The sequence below is a fragment of the Petaurus breviceps genome, unplaced genomic scaffold (assembly GCF_028583685.1).
Source record: "Petaurus breviceps papuanus isolate PSGF00001 unplaced genomic scaffold, PetGlider_PUasm1.0 90919, whole genome shotgun sequence".
In the NCBI taxonomy this organism is placed as follows: Eukaryota; Metazoa; Chordata; class Mammalia; order Diprotodontia; family Petauridae; genus Petaurus; species Petaurus breviceps.
In genome coordinates, this window is record NW_027187378.1 from 28,383,279 (window position 1) to 28,401,134 (window position 17,856).

Here is a 17,856-nt window from a genome sequence, read left to right on the forward strand (position 1 = left end):
TTCAGGTAGTCCAGTAATTTTAAAATTATCTCTCCTGGATTTATTTTCCAGGTCAGTGGTTTTTCCAATAAGATATTTCACATTGTCTTCTATTTTTTCATTTGTTTGGGTCTGTTTAATAGTATCTTGATTTCTCATAAAGTCACTAGCTTCCATTTGCTCCAATCTAATTCTGAAGGAATTATTCTCTTCAGTGAGCTTTTGAGATTCTTTTTCCATCAGGCAAATTCGACTTTTTAAGGCATTCTTCTCCTCATTGGCTTTTTGAATCTCTTTTGCCTAAATGGCAAAAGAGTTAGTCTATTTTTTTAAGGTGTTATTTTCTTCAGTCAGACTCTCTTTTCATGAGTTTCTTGCATCATTCTCATTTCTCTTCCCAATTTTTCCTCCACTTCTCTTATTTGGTTTTCAAAATCCTTCTTAAGCTCCTCTATGGCCTGTAACCAACTCATATTTTTCTTGGAAGCTTTTGGTGCAGGAGTTCTGACTTTATTGTCTTCCTGCCGTTCCATGCTTTGATCCTTTTTGTCCCCAAAAAAGGAATCCAAAGTTGGATTTCTGTGCTTGCTTTGCTCATGTTGCCACTCAATTACTTGACTTTTGAGCTTTTTGCCACAGTAGAACTCTGCTTCCAGAGAGGAGAGCTTTGTCCCAAACCACTAGGGTTTTCTCAGCTGCCAGAGCTATTAGTTGCCTGCCCTCTCTGAAGCCTCCACATGCTCTGGTCACACACGCCAGAACCTCCAACCTAGACAGCAATCCAGATCCAAGCAGGTTAAAGCAAGAGCGATTACCCCCCAGAAGGTTGCTTGGTCTAGGAGGATCTGCAGGCCAGGAGCTCTGAAGTAGCCATGGGGCTGTAGCTGCCGCACCTCAGCCACTTCTCCCTCTGGGGCCAGAGGCCAGACTGTACTCCCGGACTCTCTGTTCCCAAAGTCTACACTGACCTCTCACTTTGTCGTTGGCATTTATGGGTTGATAATTATGGAAACTGCCATAGCTCCTGGTGATCTACTCTCCTGCCGTCCCTCTAGCGGAGGCTGGTCGGGCCACCCTGAGGCTAAAATTGCGGACATACACAGGGCTGGGCTCAGCTCCCAGTGGGCTGTAATGGACCCTTCCTGCTGGCCTGACAGCAGGCACAGTCTTCAGGGGAAGGTTTGCTTCTCTCTGTCACTTTGTGGGTTCTGTAGCCCTAAAGTTTGTTTAGAGTCATTTTTAATAGGTATTTGAGGTGGTTATGGGGGGAGCACAGAGTTTTCTTGCTTCTAAGCCACCATCTTGGCTCCACACCCCTAGAAATCTATTTTAAAATGGTAGGAAACAAGAATTTAGGGTCTAATAGGCACCAGTCTCAGGTAAGTTTCCTCTGAACCATATCTCTGAGACTTAGGCCTACCTGTTGCTTTCTTTCAATTGTCCAATGTCACTCAGGAGACACACCTCTTGCTTTTAATTAGGTTTCTCTCTATTGTATAAATAGATACACCACCACTACTTCATTTGAGTCCCATAGACAGTGACAGTTACAGAGGCCAGTCTGCCAGTATATTGGTAGAATCACAGGGAAACAGTGCCTCATGCTATGAGTAGACTGACCTCAACAGGCATGAGCATTATATGATGAGAGGAGTGATTCAGTTTCATGGGCAGAAGATGCAGAAGCTTTCTCCACTGTTCTCTAACTCCAGAGCCAGGACTTTTTTGCTATGAGTTGTTCTTTCAGTCCCAATCACTCTATCAACCTGTTTTGCTTAAAAATTTTTTTGATGCAAAGTATTTCATAAGATTGCTTCTGCAACCTATCTTTTTGTTCTCAATAGTGTTAATTACGTAGATCTAATTTTTGACAAAGATTTGAAAATTCAAAATCAAAATAAAGTTTACCTTCATCAAAGTTTCTCTTAAAGGAAGACTTGTGTGACTATTAGTTACATGTTACATGAACCATCCCGAACTGCATGAAAGCTTGGCAGAGTAGAAAGGTTCTGGCTTTGAAGGCATAGATCCTAGGTTTGGATCCTGGACTCTCTGTGTGACCTCTGGCAAGGCCCTTAGCCTCCCTGGGCCTGTTTCCTCACTTGTGAAACAGGAGGCCAGGTCTAGATCCCCTCAGAGGTTTCTTCTAGCTCTAAATACATAATCCCATGAGATGCTCACACAGAACTGATGGCAACATGGAGTGAGCACCCTCTTGTGGCACTGACATAGAACTTCATGCTCAAGGTAATGCTATCCACCCAGATGTAAAATCAAACTGGTGATATTTGATTTAAGAAAAAAAATAAATGGACAATAGGACCTAACCAGGAATATTTACTCTCAACAAAGAGAAAGCAGAATATCAATACTGATATGAGGTAAGCATAACCACAAATGCTTCATGAAAATACAAACTGTATTTTGTCTTTGCATCCTCAGCATCCAGCAGCATGCCTCATTCACAGTAGATGTTTCAGAAATGCTTATTAAATTAAACATGCATCCACCCTGTTAGACTTTAACATCTACAATGGTCTCTGTTTTGGCACAGGACAAAGAGAATCCTGAAGTGTGAAAGATGCTATATGGCCTTAGCTTCTTATGTCCCTAGCCCTCCCTACCTTTCAGAGGGTCCTCAAGAATAGACCCACATTTAGACCAGAAGAGATCTCCTTGGTTTTTTTTTTGTTCTTTTTTTTTTTTTTTAAAGCAATTGGGGTTAAGTAACTTGCTCAAGGTTACACGGCCAGTTATTTCTGGGTGTGGTGCTAAGTATCTGAGCCTGGATTTGATCCAGGTCATCCACTGGGGCTGGTGCTCTTACTCGCTGAGCCACCTGGCCACCCCTAAGCAATTGGGGTTAAGTAACTTGCTCAAGGTTACATGGCCAGGTGTTTCTGGGTGGGTGCTAAGTGTCTGAGCCCGGATTCAATCCCCAGGTCATACCGAGACTGGAGCCGGTACTCTTACTTGCTGTGCTACCTGGCCTCTCCGAGATCTCCTTGTTTTATCTCAGTCCAAACAAGTATCTCTCATGTGAAAGATACTGGGAGTTAATTGAGGAGAGTACGGGCTATTCCAAATGTGTCTGTCTATTTTTTGCAGCACTAAGACAATGGTATTTCAAACATGAGCAAACATCTTGTTAAAGGAAATTTAAGGATTCATTTTTCTCCCTGATGTCTTTTTAAATAGCCCACAAACAATAAGGAGAGTGGTATTTGTATTTTCTGTACCTTTCAGTTGGCTGTTTTAACTGCTAAAACACAGGCTTACTCAGGGAAAAGGCCAGAAGAGAGGGCCAGTCTCTCCTATTGCCTGTGTCATCCTCTATCATTACTGTGACTTTGCAGGTCAGAAGCCTAATACCTCTCTTAGGGAACTCTCAACCAACTTAGGAACTGGAATTAGAACCTTTTTAGGTAATACAAAAAATGCATGAGAGGGAGTATGGCCTAACATAAAGCAGAAGTCCTGGATCTTCTATTTACTGTTTAATTATGAGTAAATGATTGGAAGCCTGGGTTTCCCTGGCTATAAAACATAAGGAATACTACTTATACTATCTATCTCAGAATGGAGAAAATGGTTAAGAAGCATTTTATAAACTTGTGATGTGCTATACAAATCAAGTGATATTTCATCATGTCCCTCATTAATGATTTTGTCCTTTGTTGTTCTCTTACTTGAATAGACATTACCTAGTAATAAAAGTTTTGTCCCATACTTTGCTTAAAAAACAAACTTGTAACTTGACTTTAGCTTCCTAACAGGGAATAAGTAAATATAAGCAAACTCTGTAGTGTGGGTACGAAAGAGATTTTAATGTTGTTTTGAAATCTTTTTTATGCTTCATTTAGATATGACTAAAAAGTTACATTTCGGGGGAAAAAATTCTGTGAAAAACCTTTGAAACTGAATAGTCATATCTAGTGAATGCCAAAAACAAAAAGCGGTTTGTGGAATGGAGGAGAGGCTCTTGTTAATCATATGCAAATTTCTGGATACCTGATAGAAAGCTTAGGGTTCGTGATAGTGAAGCCCCTATGAATGCCGGCCCAATGAATATTAAAGAAACACACATACAAATAAAACTGAGAAAAACATAGTAAAAAAAAAATGATTCAATCTATACTTAGAGCTCATCAAGGAACTAAAATATTTCTAAGATTAACTATCGTTAGAATTAACTTGTAATAACAAATACAAATATTACAAATGCCAACAGAATTAAGATAAAATCTATCTTACAAATTTAGTGTCTAGAGGCAGAGACAAGCCTCCATACCTTTTTCTTCTTGTCCATGACAACTGTTTAATTCAGCAAGAAGTTGGTTAAATTCCTCTTGGGGAGCCAGCCAGTTGTCCTGTAAACATGACACAGTGTAAGGGATGATCCTGTTCAACAGGCATCTCACTGTACTATCAATGTAAAGAATAACAGTAAATATTAATGACGATGATGATGATAAGAGCTAACATTTAGTGCTTTATTGAACATAAAGTGTTTACGCACGTTATCTGATCTTCATAAGAAGCCTTTTGGGAAAGTAATGCAGGAATTATCCTCACTTTGCTTATTAGGAAATAAAAGCACTAATTTGGCTGTGGTCACAAACATTCAAAATTATTTACCTAAGCTAAATTTTCGGGGAAAAGGGCATCTATCCTTTTAAACAGAAAGTTGTTCCTGAATGACAAGACTTTAGCTATAATAAACTCCAACTCAGTTTTTCTGCCCTGACCCAATCACATTGCCATAACTGACATAATTTGGCCTATCTCCAAAAACTTTCGTAAAAACTTCCCACCAGATGTCACTGACCGACAAATTTAAGATGGAAGCCTAACTGATGTACAAGCAACCTCACACCTTTTTTTTTTTTTGCTTTCTGGAGGGCAATTGGGGTTAAGTGACTTGCCCAAAGTCACATGGCTAGTTTTTGTGTTAAGTGTCTGAGGCCAGATTTGAACTCAGGTCCTCCTGAATCCAGGGCAGGTGCTCTATTTACTGCACCACTTAGCTGCCCTACCTCACACCTTTTTAAGGCTCAGTTTCTTCATCTGTAAAATGAAATGACTGAATTAGATGGCTTCCAAGGGCCCTTTCTACTCTACAGCTATGACCCTATTATGATATTCAGCAACCTCCTCAAACACAAGAAGGACAGCAAAGAAAAGTCTCATCCTGTTTTCCAGCAGGTAACTAGTTTACAGTTTTTATCTTATAATTCTATAAGATCTCCTCCTCAAAAACTTCCTCAGAGGGGCGGCTAGGTGGCGCAGTGAAAAGAGTACCAGCCCCGGAGTCAGGAGGACCTGGGTTCAAATCTGGCCTCAGACACTTAACACAAAACTAGCCGTGTGACCTTGGGCAAGTCACTGAAGCCCAATTGCCCTACCTTCCCCTCTCCCAAAAACAAAAACAAACAAAAACAAAAAAACTTCCTCAGATACAGAAGTTGTGTTTCCAAAGTGTTCAAAGAAGTGATGTACTGGCCAGTTGGTCATATACCCAGGACCAGCACCAATTTGGGTAAGACCAATAGGCAGTCACACTGACCTCACAGTGTCCTGACGATAAAGGCCAATTTTAAATGATCTGGGCTGAAGGGTGGAAACATGGGTAACATTAACAGTAACAGAATAATTTACTATTAATAATAAAAAATGACTTTTATGTAGTAACTTAAGCTTTGCAAAGCACTGTACATGCATCATCAATTAAAATTCACAAGTGAATTCTGTGTGAACTTGTGAAGGAGGCACTAGAAGATATTACTATAACCCTTGTTTTACAGATGAAAAAACTGAGGCTCATAGATGTCAGTGAGTTGCCCATGGTCATATAGCCAGTAAGTTTTACAGAGAGAAGATCTCAACCCAGTCCTTCCTGTTAATAACTCCAAAACTCTATCTTCTATGCCAATAATTCCAATAATCTATCCTAATTCCATTTTTTTAAGATTTTGATTTAACATTGAATTTTGTTGTTGTTGTTCAGTTGTTTCAGTCACATTCAACTCTGTGATCTTAGTAAAGAGTGGTTTGCCATTTTTTCCTCCAGCTCATTTTACAGATGAGGAACTGAGGCAAACAGGGTTAAATGACTTGGCCAGGGTCACATAGCTAGTAAGTATCTGAGGCCAGATTTGAACTCATGAGATAAGTCTTCCTGATTCCAAGCCCAATGCTCCCTCCACTGTACCACCTACCTGCCCCATATCAAATTTAATTTCATATTAAAATTAGTTTATATTGCTTGAGTATGTATTAAACAGGATTAAAGGTCAGTAGAGGAAAAATACAAAGAATGTCTCAGGTGCAAAGAACCTAGGATTCAAAATGAGTTGCAGTTAATGCACAAACTGGAAAGAAAACAACACTGTGATCATCAATAACTGCCTAAGCAGCCTAATGAAAGGCTTTAAATTGGCCTCACTAGGAATACTGCCCACCTCATGATTGGCTGAGGCTCCCAGTCCAAGGTGATTGTTTTTAACTTGAACTTTAATATGTTCTGGGGCTCCTTGCTCCTGAGCCCCGAGACCCTATAGAGACAGAAAATAAAGAGGATTTAATGCTGTGTACAAACGTCAATTAGCAAGCACCCCCGAAGATGTTCTGAATGACTGACAACTCACTTATAAGACAACTGTCTAGCCTGAAAACACCCTTTATAAGCTTATGAAATTATGCAAAAAATTGTGAAATTATTTTCTTTAAACCGGAATCACAATTTTACTGGTAAAGCAAACTCCTGGTAAGGAAAACCCCTCTTTCAATGAGGATCGGCAACTTCTAGGCAACCAAGAGTCCTAGAGTTGCCCAGTGCCCTGAGTAAGTGCCTTGCCAACGGCCTCACCGTCAGCACGTGGGAGGCAGGACTTGACTCATCCTGACTGAGGCTGGCTCTCTATCCATGAGAGGCTTGCCACATAATGAGAACAACAATAATGCTAAATTGAAGCAGCAGACATTGACATAGTACTTTAAAGTCTGCAAAGACTTTACATACATCATCTCATTTAGCCTTACACCAGTTCTGTAAGGTAGGTCCTATAGGTATAATCTCTACTATACAGAAAAGGAAACAGAAGCTGGGAGGTTAAGGGACCTGCTAATGATCACATACCTAGTAAATGTTAGAGGCACAATTTTAACTCAGATCCTTCTGACTCTAAGTCCTGCACTCTATCTACTAAACCTTGCTGTTTTTCACAGGAGAATACCTCTTTCTAATGCCCTAAAAGAAATAATGCCATAATCTTATTTTGATACATTTTCTAGGAAGACTCAAAAAAAAGATTAATGAAACCAGGTAGATCATTAAAAGTGCAACTATCTGTTTTGTCTTTAAGTTTATTTAAGTTCTGGTATATAATTAAGAACAAAACTAAGCTTAAGAAGAGGTTAACACAGTCCACTCTTGTACTAAGAAAGGAATTATATGTACAGATTTAACTGTAGTTTAGGATAAATAACTACTCCCAGAAGGTACTGATGCTTTCATTCAAGGGACTTAAACCATAATAAGTAAAGCAGAAGATTTTTTTAAATTAAATTTTATTTTTTTAAATCAACAAAAACACTCTCTCTCCCTTGCATACCCTTGCCTCAAATTAGAAAAGAAAAAAAAAACCCATTACAAACACGTGTATAGTAAAGCAAAACAAAATTCCACATTGGCCATGTCCTTCCTTTCTATCTACACACACACACATATGTATGAGTGCATTTACATGTGCACATATGTATATGTACACAGATGCATATTATATACATATATGTATACATCTCTCATTTTGCACTGAGTCTTTTGCCTCTCAGAAGGTGGCTAGTATGTTTCATCATTAGTCTTCTGGAATAATTGGCTGGCCATGGTTGGTCATCACACTGTTCAGAGTTCTTAAGTTTTTAAAATATGTCTTGACAATATTGCTATCATATAAATTGTTCTCCTTGTTCTAATCACTTCATTCTACATCAGTTCATACAAGTCTTCTAGCTTTTCTGAGACCAAGAATAGTAATCAATCACATTTGCCTTCCTTCTCCCCACCCAGTGAATGACTTTTCCCTCCCCTTTTCATTCTTCTTTTAAGATTATCAAAACGGAATGACTCTGAGGCCTTCTGTCTAGTTAGACTCCTTCTATGACCCTTGATGATGATATGGTTCAGAGAGAAGACATGTATTATCTCCCCAGAGTATAATATAAGCAATTTATATTTGTTTATTCCCTTCCTTAAGTAGTATTTGCACTTTGAAGTTTCTATGTAGCCCTGGTCTTTTCATCAGGAATACTTCAAAGTTCTCTATTTCATTAAAGATCCATTTTCTTCTTGAGGGAGGGAGGGAGGGAGAGGGGGGGGGAAAGAGGGAGAGAGGGGGGGAGAGAGGGGGAGAGAGAGAGAGAGAGAGAGTGTATGTCTACCTTCTAGATTACTGTATTCCAAGCTACTCCTTCATAGTGAAGGCTACTAAATTACATGTGATCCTGACTGATTCCTTAGTACGTGAATTATTTCTTTCTGGTTGTTTGCAGTACTTTTTTGAGCTAAAACTCTAGATTTTGTCTATATGGTTCCTGGGAGTTTTCATTTTTTTCTTCAGGATTCTCATGAGCTAGTTGTTAAGTGACTTGTCCAAAATCAGTTCTTAACCTATGCCCAAGAACATAAATATATCTCTTCTATAAGTCAAATAATGAAAATATGCTTCTAGTCAGTAAACATTTATTAAAAGCTTTAAGGCACTATGCTAATCATTAGGGAGACAGACACAAAGACAAAAATGAAATAGCCCCTACCTTTAAAGAGCTTACATTTTACTGGGAGGACAAAACATTCACAATAGATAAGTAATTACAAATTTTGGCAAGGGAGCACAAACCGCTAAGAAGATAAGGAAGGGTCTTGTATAGGAGATGGCCCATAATTGAACCTTTAAGTAAACCAGGGATTACAAGTGGAGGTGAAGAGAGACGGTACTCAAAGCAAGGGGATAAGCCTGTACAAAGGTATGGAAAGAAGAGCTGGAATGTCATGTATAGGGAAAAGCCAAGAGACTAGATTTGGCTAGAATTCAGAATACGGGGGAAGGGCAGGGAGACATGAGAAAGAAATGGAGGAAGGAATAGGGTGAAAAAGGCCTCAAAATAGAGGTTGGAAATCAGCTGTGAGGGGCTTCAAATGCCAAACTGAAGAATTTGTATTGTATTGAATTGTATTTTAGAGGCAATAACAAGCCACTGAAAATTCTTGAGTAAGGGAGTCTTGTAATCAGATCTGTTTTAGAAATATCAATTTGGCAACTGTGGAGAATTCTGGAAGCATGAAAAACCACACATGCATAGTTGGAGGCCCCTTTTATTTTTTTTTTTTCTAAAATACCTTTCCCTTGGACCATCCCATCTTCTCCAGCATTTTTTGGCCAAACTTGGAATCATCATTACTCCACGCAGTGTTCCTTGGATCCACAGACCATTTCTGCTTCCTCCGAGCTATAAGCAAAATGGAAAATGCCTCTTTAGCAACTTGATCTTTAAACAAAGAAATGCTAAATGAGATATGTACAAACATACAGTATAAAAATTTTAAATATAATTTAAATCTGACACAAAATAGATATAACAACACCACTGGACTGTCAAAAGAACTTGCTTTTTGTCCCAGTTTCACAATCACAGTCAAACAAACTGCCTACAAATTAGGGAGATAAGGCACATGCACTGGAACACTTTGGCTCTCAGAACTTAATACACTATTAGGTACAGCTACTAAGACTATTGGTGAGAGGGGGGAAAAGTCAGTAGATGAACATAGGTCAAAACTTGAATTCTTTAAAAAGAGAAAGTTCATCAAGTTACAAGGTCATAGAACTAAAAGGGGCCCTAGAGATCATCTAGTTCAACTCTCTCCCTTAAAGAAGTCAATTTTCAGTGTTAAAAGTTTGCATTGTAGGACGGCCAGGTGGTGCAGTGAGTAAGAACGCCAGCCCCAGAGTCAGGAGACCTGGGATTGAATCCGGGTTCAGATACTTAGCACCACACCCAGAAATAACTGGCCATGTAACCTTGAGCAAGTTACTTAACCCCAATTGCTTAAAAAAAGTTTGCATTTTTAAAAATTATTTTTAAATTAGCTTCACAGTGATACAGACATGGCTGGCCGACAGTTTTTGTAAAAAAAGATGTGGAGCTGCAAGTTCAGTATGAATCAACAAGATTTCAAGGGAGCCAAAACGCTAACATGCCATCCCTATGATGTACCAGTAGAGGCAGCATTCAGAGCAAAGGCACCACCAGCTCTGTTCTGCTTGGGTCAGGCTGTTATCTGGAGTACTCTATTCCGTGCTGAGCACCATACGTTACTACACGAGGTGAAAAATATTCAGAAAAGGATTTTTAAAAGATAGTAAAAGGACTGGAGAAGATTCTACACAAGGACCATTTGAAGGTATTGAGGAAGTTTACCTTTGGAAACAAGAAGGCTCACAAAAGACATGACAGCTCTCTTTGAATATCTCAAGGGCTGAGATATTATAAGGATGAGATTTGTTATACTGACCCCAGAAAGGGGAATTAGGATCTTTGGGTAAAAGTTACCGATAGGTAGGCTGATGCTTAATGGAAATCTTCCTAACAATTAGAGCACAAAGTTGAATGGGTTGCCTCAGGAAGCAATGCGTTTCCTCACATCAGAAGAGACTGGATGACTACTTGTTGGGGAGGTGGTAGAAGAGATTCTTGGACAGGATGGCCTCCGAGCCTCATCTAGCTTTATGGCTGTGATCTCACAGGATGGTCATAAACATGAAATATTACACAGAAACATTTTTAAGTTCCTCAGAAGACAGGCACATAAAAGCACACAGCATTACAATTCAAAACGGTCTGCATGATATTTATGTTCTTTTAAAAAGATGCACAAAAATGTCACCTTTAGAAATTCACTAATAATCCCTATAATATCCCTGCAACGATTAGTAACTTAGTAGAGAATTAGGGCAGCATTACATTGCAGATTAAGGTAACTCAATATGACTTCAAGCAACCACAATAAAAAAAAAGACAATTGGATAAGCAATATAAGTTGGTGCTTTTTTTTTTTTGGTGGCGTCATAATTATCCATCACTTTAGTATTTTGATGTCTAAATATACCACTAGTCTGTCGGGTTGTTACCTCAATGCCAAAAGCGACCTTATAATTCCTGGTACTAGTTACAGAGTAAATCTATCTGAGAGGTATCATCAGTGGAAAGATGTATAATTATTATGCCCTTGTTATTAGGAATTCTTAGGGAATAAGTTATTCTGGATAGCCAACCTGTCCCCAGATTGCTGAAGGGTTACCATTCAAAATATCAAACTGTTTGTATTTTGTTTTGGATAGAAATTTTTTTTCTAAAATGTGTTACATAATTCCCTTCTTTACCAGGAGATACTGAACATAATTAAACCTTTTCTGGAAGGTTGTAGGTCATCATTTTGAGTATAAATTTCTATACAGTTCTATTTTACAGTGATACAGTTGGGGGGGGGGGGGAGAGCAGTGTCAATGAGCTATAAAAAAGCTTTTGCTTCAATACCAAATGATACCAGGCTGCAATGCTCATGGAGTTCTCTCTGTGCTTTATTATTTGCCTCCTCCCTTGATGTCAGATGTGGCTTCCTGGTGGTGTTAGTATATCTCCCTCCCCATCCTAATTTGTTTTTTCTAACTTGTTTTAAGCCTGGAAATTAAATAACTAAACTTATTAAAACTAGGTATAAAATAAAAGTAGGCTCTGAATAAGGGCTTGAGTTGCTCTCCTATGAACAAACTACATAAGCTTTCAACATATGAACTTTTAAAACATCAAGTAAAGCTCTTCAGAGAACTTTTTTTTGCATACTTCCCATTTCTTGCCTGTGTTTTGAATAGGAAAGGTTGCCAAATGGCTGTTCCAGATGGGTGAGATGCTATGCAGTCACCAAAAATGGGACTTAAAAAAAATACTAAATGTTAGAAAAATCTAGATTTGTTTTTGCTAATTATAAAGCACAAAACTTTACAAAGGCCGGAACCATTTTTTTAAAATTCTAACAACAACACTATCAAGTAAAAGTTATATGCAAGGATGAACACAGTGGGATTGAATTGGGGAGTTTCAGGACACCTGACCACTATTTCTAGCTTCACAGCAGCTGGGTGAAGCTAGAAATAGCTGTCACTATCTATGTTTCCGTTTCCTCATGTACAAAGCAATGTTAATGCTGGCCCTGCCTGGCACATAGGAATGTCTCAATCACAATTCAATAAGAATATAAGAATACCTTGAAACATAAAAGCATAACATGGCACATTATAGTGACAGTCTTGGACATAGATTCAGGAAGACAGGGCTCAGATTCTTCCTCTGAAACTAGTTGTGTAACCGTGAACAAATCTCTGGGCCTTGGTTTCCAATAAAATGGAAATGCTAATATCTGTGGTACCTGATACACTTTGCTGCTGTGAAAATAAGGCACTATGTGTAAAGCCCTTTACAAATCTGAACGTGCTATATAAATATCGACAGTAACTGTAATTATGTAATACAAATGGCAAATACTATTATCCAAAATCTTTCCAATTCAGTCCATTTGGCAGGAGGTTAAATATTCTACCTAAGTAAGCATGTGAAGTAGGACAAAAATACTTCCACACAGTTATCTATTTATACACAACCCAAGGCAAGTGGAACCACCACTAGGCAAAACTGTCAAACTGGTGAGTGCACTTGAACTCCTCTTTCCTTCTGAGTGCCACTGAGGTAGAAGAGGCAAGGTGCTACAGTAACGTCAGAGATGGGAGAAGCCAGAGGTGCATCAAATCAGATATGTGAGAGAAAAAAGTCAACGGTTTCCTCTCTCTGAAGACTTCAAAAGAAAAAGTGAAAAAATGAAGGATTAGTAACAGTTTAGGCAGAGTAACAAAGGAACAAGTTCTCCAAACTGTGTTTTTCCTTAAAAGCTTGCTCTATACATTCATCACATGAAAATACCCTTATTCAATGCTAACTAGTCTCCCTTGTTCTCTACCCTGTCATTCCTTATTTTCTAAATTCAGAACTAAGAATTAGTTTCTGAATTTTCTAGATCTACCTCTACCCCATCCCAGCATCTTTCTGTAGATGGGACAAGAAAAGACTTTTCACAGCATCCATATGTCTTTGTTCATCCTTGTTTTTTAAAAAAATGACACATATATATGCACACACACACACACAAACTATTATAAGGCCTAATACACTGGCAACAGTCAAATATGAGTTTGATGTTCTAAAAAATTAGAAATTCAACTTGAAACTAAAATGTGATATTTACAGCTATTTTACAAGTTCAGACTGGCAGTTTCAGCACTATATTCCTCCACCCAGGGCCCAGCACAAGGCTGGTGCTTAATAAATGTTGTTGATGGATTTTAAGTGTCAAGTGGCACTGAGGGTATTCTTTGCCATAACAAAGGCACCACTGCCACCTGGTGACAGTTTTCCTCAACTGCCAGTTCCTGACTATTCTTTCCCAAGCCTAAGTACCTCCCCTACTCTCTCACTTTTTCAGCTCCCTTTTATGGGCTGTCTTCCCCCAGTAGAATGTAAGCTCCCTCAAGGGCAAGATCTGTTTTTCCTTTTCCTGCTATTTAAATTGCCAGCCCTAGCAGTCTGGCACATAGTAAGTGCTTAAGTGTTTGCTGACTTAAAACTTTAAAAAAAAATTTCAGTGTTAAGACACTTTACTGCATCCTATTTAACACCACTGAGAGGACTAGCACCTCTGGTGTGAGAGCCGCTGAGCCCTCTTCAGGGCTGCTCATCCACACCCAACTCTCATCTGTGACTACAAGAAACTATAGCACTCAATGCAGCCATACCTCCGTCAAACTGTCTCAGCAGCTGGGATAAACAAAGTTAAGGGTAACTGACAGGCCTCAAACCCAAGGTGGATTAGAAGGATGTCTACCCAAGCAGATGAAGATTTCCCCTGGCAGAATGGGCAGATAAGAACAATTTGTTTCAATGGCCACGAAGGGGGTAAAAGCAGGCACTGTGGAGCACTTAGATCTTGGTCAGGCATTGACAATGCCAAGGTCATCCACTGTATCCTGAGCCATCACCAGTTATCTTGACTTTTGTCTTGCTACTGAACTTCAATGACTCAGGAAGACAAAGTGAGGGTGACTGTGCATCTGTCTCACTTAAATCCAATTCATTCACAAGTCAAGACTGTGACCTCACTGGTCTTCTTCTAAAACAAGGGAGGAACAAATACTTTAATATCACAAAGGCAGGGCAGGGTAGTGGATACAGAACAAGCCTTGGGGAAAACCTGGATTCAATTCCTGTCTCTGCCACATCCTGGCATTTGACCCTGGGCAAGTCATTCACTCTCTCAGTGCTCCCACGCAATTCTTTTAAGACATGCATGTGGAGTGGAAGGCTTTCACTGGGACCTCCCTACACCAAAGAAATCACAGGTCCAATGAAAAAAAAAGTCAATTAAACATTCATTAAATCCTTGGGGTTATGCTAGGTACTGGGGAAAGCATTAGGGTTTTGGATCCTATGTCACACTGCTAATTCATATTGAACTTGTGGCTATGCCATGATGCATGAGGAGAGGCAGTATTCACAATGTAGGAGTTAACAGTTCTGCTGCTCTGTTGTAGTCAGGCTACATCTGGAATACTGGGGATACTTCTGTCTCAAATCAACAAATCCTTCTCTCAAGGAGCTTTCATTTAACTGGGGTATTCAACATGTACACACATTAGTGTCAAGTAATTTCAAGGTGGAAGAAGAGTAATGACATTTGGGAGGGGAGATCAGAAAAGGCATCAATCATTAGAAGGTAGGAATTAAGAAAATGATAAACTGTACGTGACATAAACATGCAGTAAGGTTTTATTCACCAGATCAATTCACATTTGTATATACTTTATCATTTACAAAGAATTTTTCTCTCAACCACCTTGTACAGTAAGTAGTACTGGTACTATCATCTCACTTTACAAAGAAGATAAGACTCAAAGAATAAGTGACTTGCCCATGAACTTGTCTCACATGACAAGGTGGCCCTTCTCCTTGCCAGGGCTTAATGCCTCTACATGCACAAGTGAATCCATTCCATCCCACCCTCTCCAGCAGATTGCCCTCTCTACCATGCCTTCACCCTCACTTATCTTCATCCTCTCCCTAATGGCTGCTTCCCTATTGCCTACAAACATGCTCATGTCTTGTCTATCCTCAAAAAAGTCTCACTTAATCCACCTATCCCCTCTACTTATCATTCTAAATCTCTCCTTTTTGTGGCTCAATTCCTTGAGAACGCTGTCTAAAAGAACGCCTCTGTCTACTTCCTCTCCTCTCACTTAACCTTCTACAGTCTGGTTTTAGACCTCATCATTCAACCAAAACTGCTCTCTCCAAAGTCACTAATTATCTCTTAATTGCCAAATCTAATGGCCTTTTTTCAATCCTCATCTTTCTTAAGCTCTTAGCAGTCTTTGACACTGTTGATCATTGTCTTCTTGTCACTCCCTTCTCTCTAGATTTTCATTACACTACACTCTTCTGGTTCTCCTCCTACCTATCTGACTGCCTCTTAGTCTCTTTTGCTAGATTTTCATACAGGGCATGCCTACTAACTCTGGTGTTGTGTTGTTCCCTCTTCCCCCCATCATTAGCTGGGGACCATTTTCTTTTTTTCCTCTAACCTATTTTACTTGGTGATTTCATAAGATCCCATGAATTTAATTATTTATTCTATGCTGATGAGTCTTAAATCTACTTTTTTAGCACAACCTCTTTGCTGACTCTAGTCTTGCATCCTCCAACTTCCCTTCATAATCTGGAATTGGATGTCCAATAGATATCTTAAACTCGACATTTCCAAAACTAAATTCGTTATCATTTTCTCCCTCTCCAGTTCCTAATACCCACCATTTTCCTAGTCACTCAAGCTCACAACCTAGATGTCATACTAAGTTCCTCACTGTCTCACCTCTCCACCCCACATCCAATTTGTTGCCAAAGCCTGTGGATTTCATCTCCATAATACCTCTCATATATACCCCCTTTCCTCCTGATACTGCCTCCACTCTGATATAAGCTCTCCTCAGCTCACACCTGCTGATATTCTGCTGGTGGGTCTCCTAGCCACAAGTGTCTCCCCACTCCCGTCCATCTTCCACTCAGCTGTCAAAGAGATCTTCCTAAAGCACCATTCAAACCATTTCATCTTCTTAATCCATAAACTCCAATGGCTCCTTATCACCCGCAGGATAAAATATAAAAACCTTCTGTTTGGTGTTCAAAACCATTCCTAACCTGCCCCCTACCACTTCCAGTCTTCTTACATCTTATAACCTTTCCCACCACTGCTCCCCCAAATACATACTCTGCAATCCAGTGACACTGACTTATTTGCTGTGCCTTGAAAAAGACACTCTCATCTCCCAACTCTGGACATTTTCACTGGCAGTCCCCCAGTATGGAATGCCTTATCGCCTCATTTCCATCTCCTGGCTTCTTTCAAGTACCAGTTAAACTCCCATCTTCTACAGAACACCTTTCTGATCCCCCTTAATTTTAGAGCCTTGCCTCCACTGATGAACTCCAATTTATCCTTTTTATAGCTTGTTTGTACATAACTGTTTGCACATGGTCTCCTCCATTATACCGTGAGCTGCTCAGGATCAGGGACTGTCTTTTATCATTTTTTTGAATCCCCAGTGTTTGGCACACAGGAGGCCCTAAATAAATGATCACTGCCTGAATAATGAATGCCAGACCCGGGACTTAAACCCTGATCTTCCATCCAATCCACAGCTTTTCCCATATTAGCAGGGTCATAATTATAGGTGTCATTAATATAGTGCTCTGAGTTTTGCAAAGCACTCTACTTCTATTCACAACGACATCGGGAAATGAGTGCAGTTATTATTCTCATTTTACGGACGAGAGAACTGAGGCTGAGAGAAGTTAAGTGACTTGACCAGGATGAGCCGGCTGGTAAGAGTGAAGCTGGACTGAAGTCAGATCACCGAGACTCCATCCACTAGGTGCCTCGGACGTCAGGAGGGATAACTTTTTTTTTTTTTAACTTTAAAAGCTCACACCACAGGAGAACCCACATGTCACGGGAGTGACAAGACCACCACGAAGCTTGGGAAGGCGACGTGAGCACTGAGGAGCTGAGATACACAGGGGAGCCTTCCAAAAGCGACCACGAGCCCGCGTCCGCTCAACCCCAGGGGCGCCTCCGAACAGGGGGAACTCACGTTCAGCCAGCATCGCCATCCTGGAGGAGCCCAAACGCCACGGGCGCCGGCCCTGGACCACCACGCTGGAAGACAGAGCAAGGAAGAATTAAGGCTGACTGCCGGAGCCCAACCGGCTCCCCTTACCAGGAACCACACGCGGGTTCCGAAGTAACGCCGGCAGCGGCGGCGCGATCTGATGACGACAGAGGAACGCGATGACCTCGCGCTGCCGTCCCTGGAGGGACGAGCCTTGAGAGGAGGGCGGGACCTGAGGGAAGGAGGAGGGAGACGGGGAGGAGGTGTGGTGAGGAGTTAGAGCTGGGAGACTAATTTAGAGATCCCTAAATTCAATCCCCGCCCCCACCCCCTCCTTTTGCAAATGGGGAAACTGAGATTAAGCTATTTGCCCAAGGTCATAGAATAACTAATAGCTAGTATTTCTATAGCGCTAAGGTTTTCAAAGAGCTGTACAAGTATCTCATTTTATGCTCACAGCAGCCCAGGTGCCCCTGTTTATCATATGAGGAAACCGAGGCAGACTGAAGTTAAGTCAGTTGACTAGGGTCATGCTGCTGAGGCAAAAAAA

At 40.2% G+C, this 17,856-nt stretch overlaps 1 protein-coding gene across 1 annotated transcript in view; it reads right to left on the reverse strand.

The window, feature by feature from the left end:
- Nucleotides 1–17,481, reverse strand: part of PINX1 (PIN2 (TERF1) interacting telomerase inhibitor 1) — a 107,419-nt gene extending 89,938 nt beyond the window's left edge. The window contains exons 1-4 of the mRNA XM_069075659.1: nucleotides 17,289–17,481; nucleotides 9,377–9,486; nucleotides 6,441–6,533; nucleotides 4,271–4,349 (exon numbers count right to left, since the gene is read on the reverse strand). Coding sequence (XP_068931760.1) covers nucleotides 4,271–4,349; nucleotides 6,441–6,533; nucleotides 9,377–9,486; nucleotides 17,289–17,307 — 301 coding nt within the window. The 5' untranslated portion in view covers nucleotides 17,308–17,481. The remainder of the gene's footprint in view (nucleotides 1–4,270; nucleotides 4,350–6,440; nucleotides 6,534–9,376; nucleotides 9,487–17,288) is intronic.
- Between the last annotated feature and the right edge of the window lie 375 nt (nucleotides 17,482–17,856).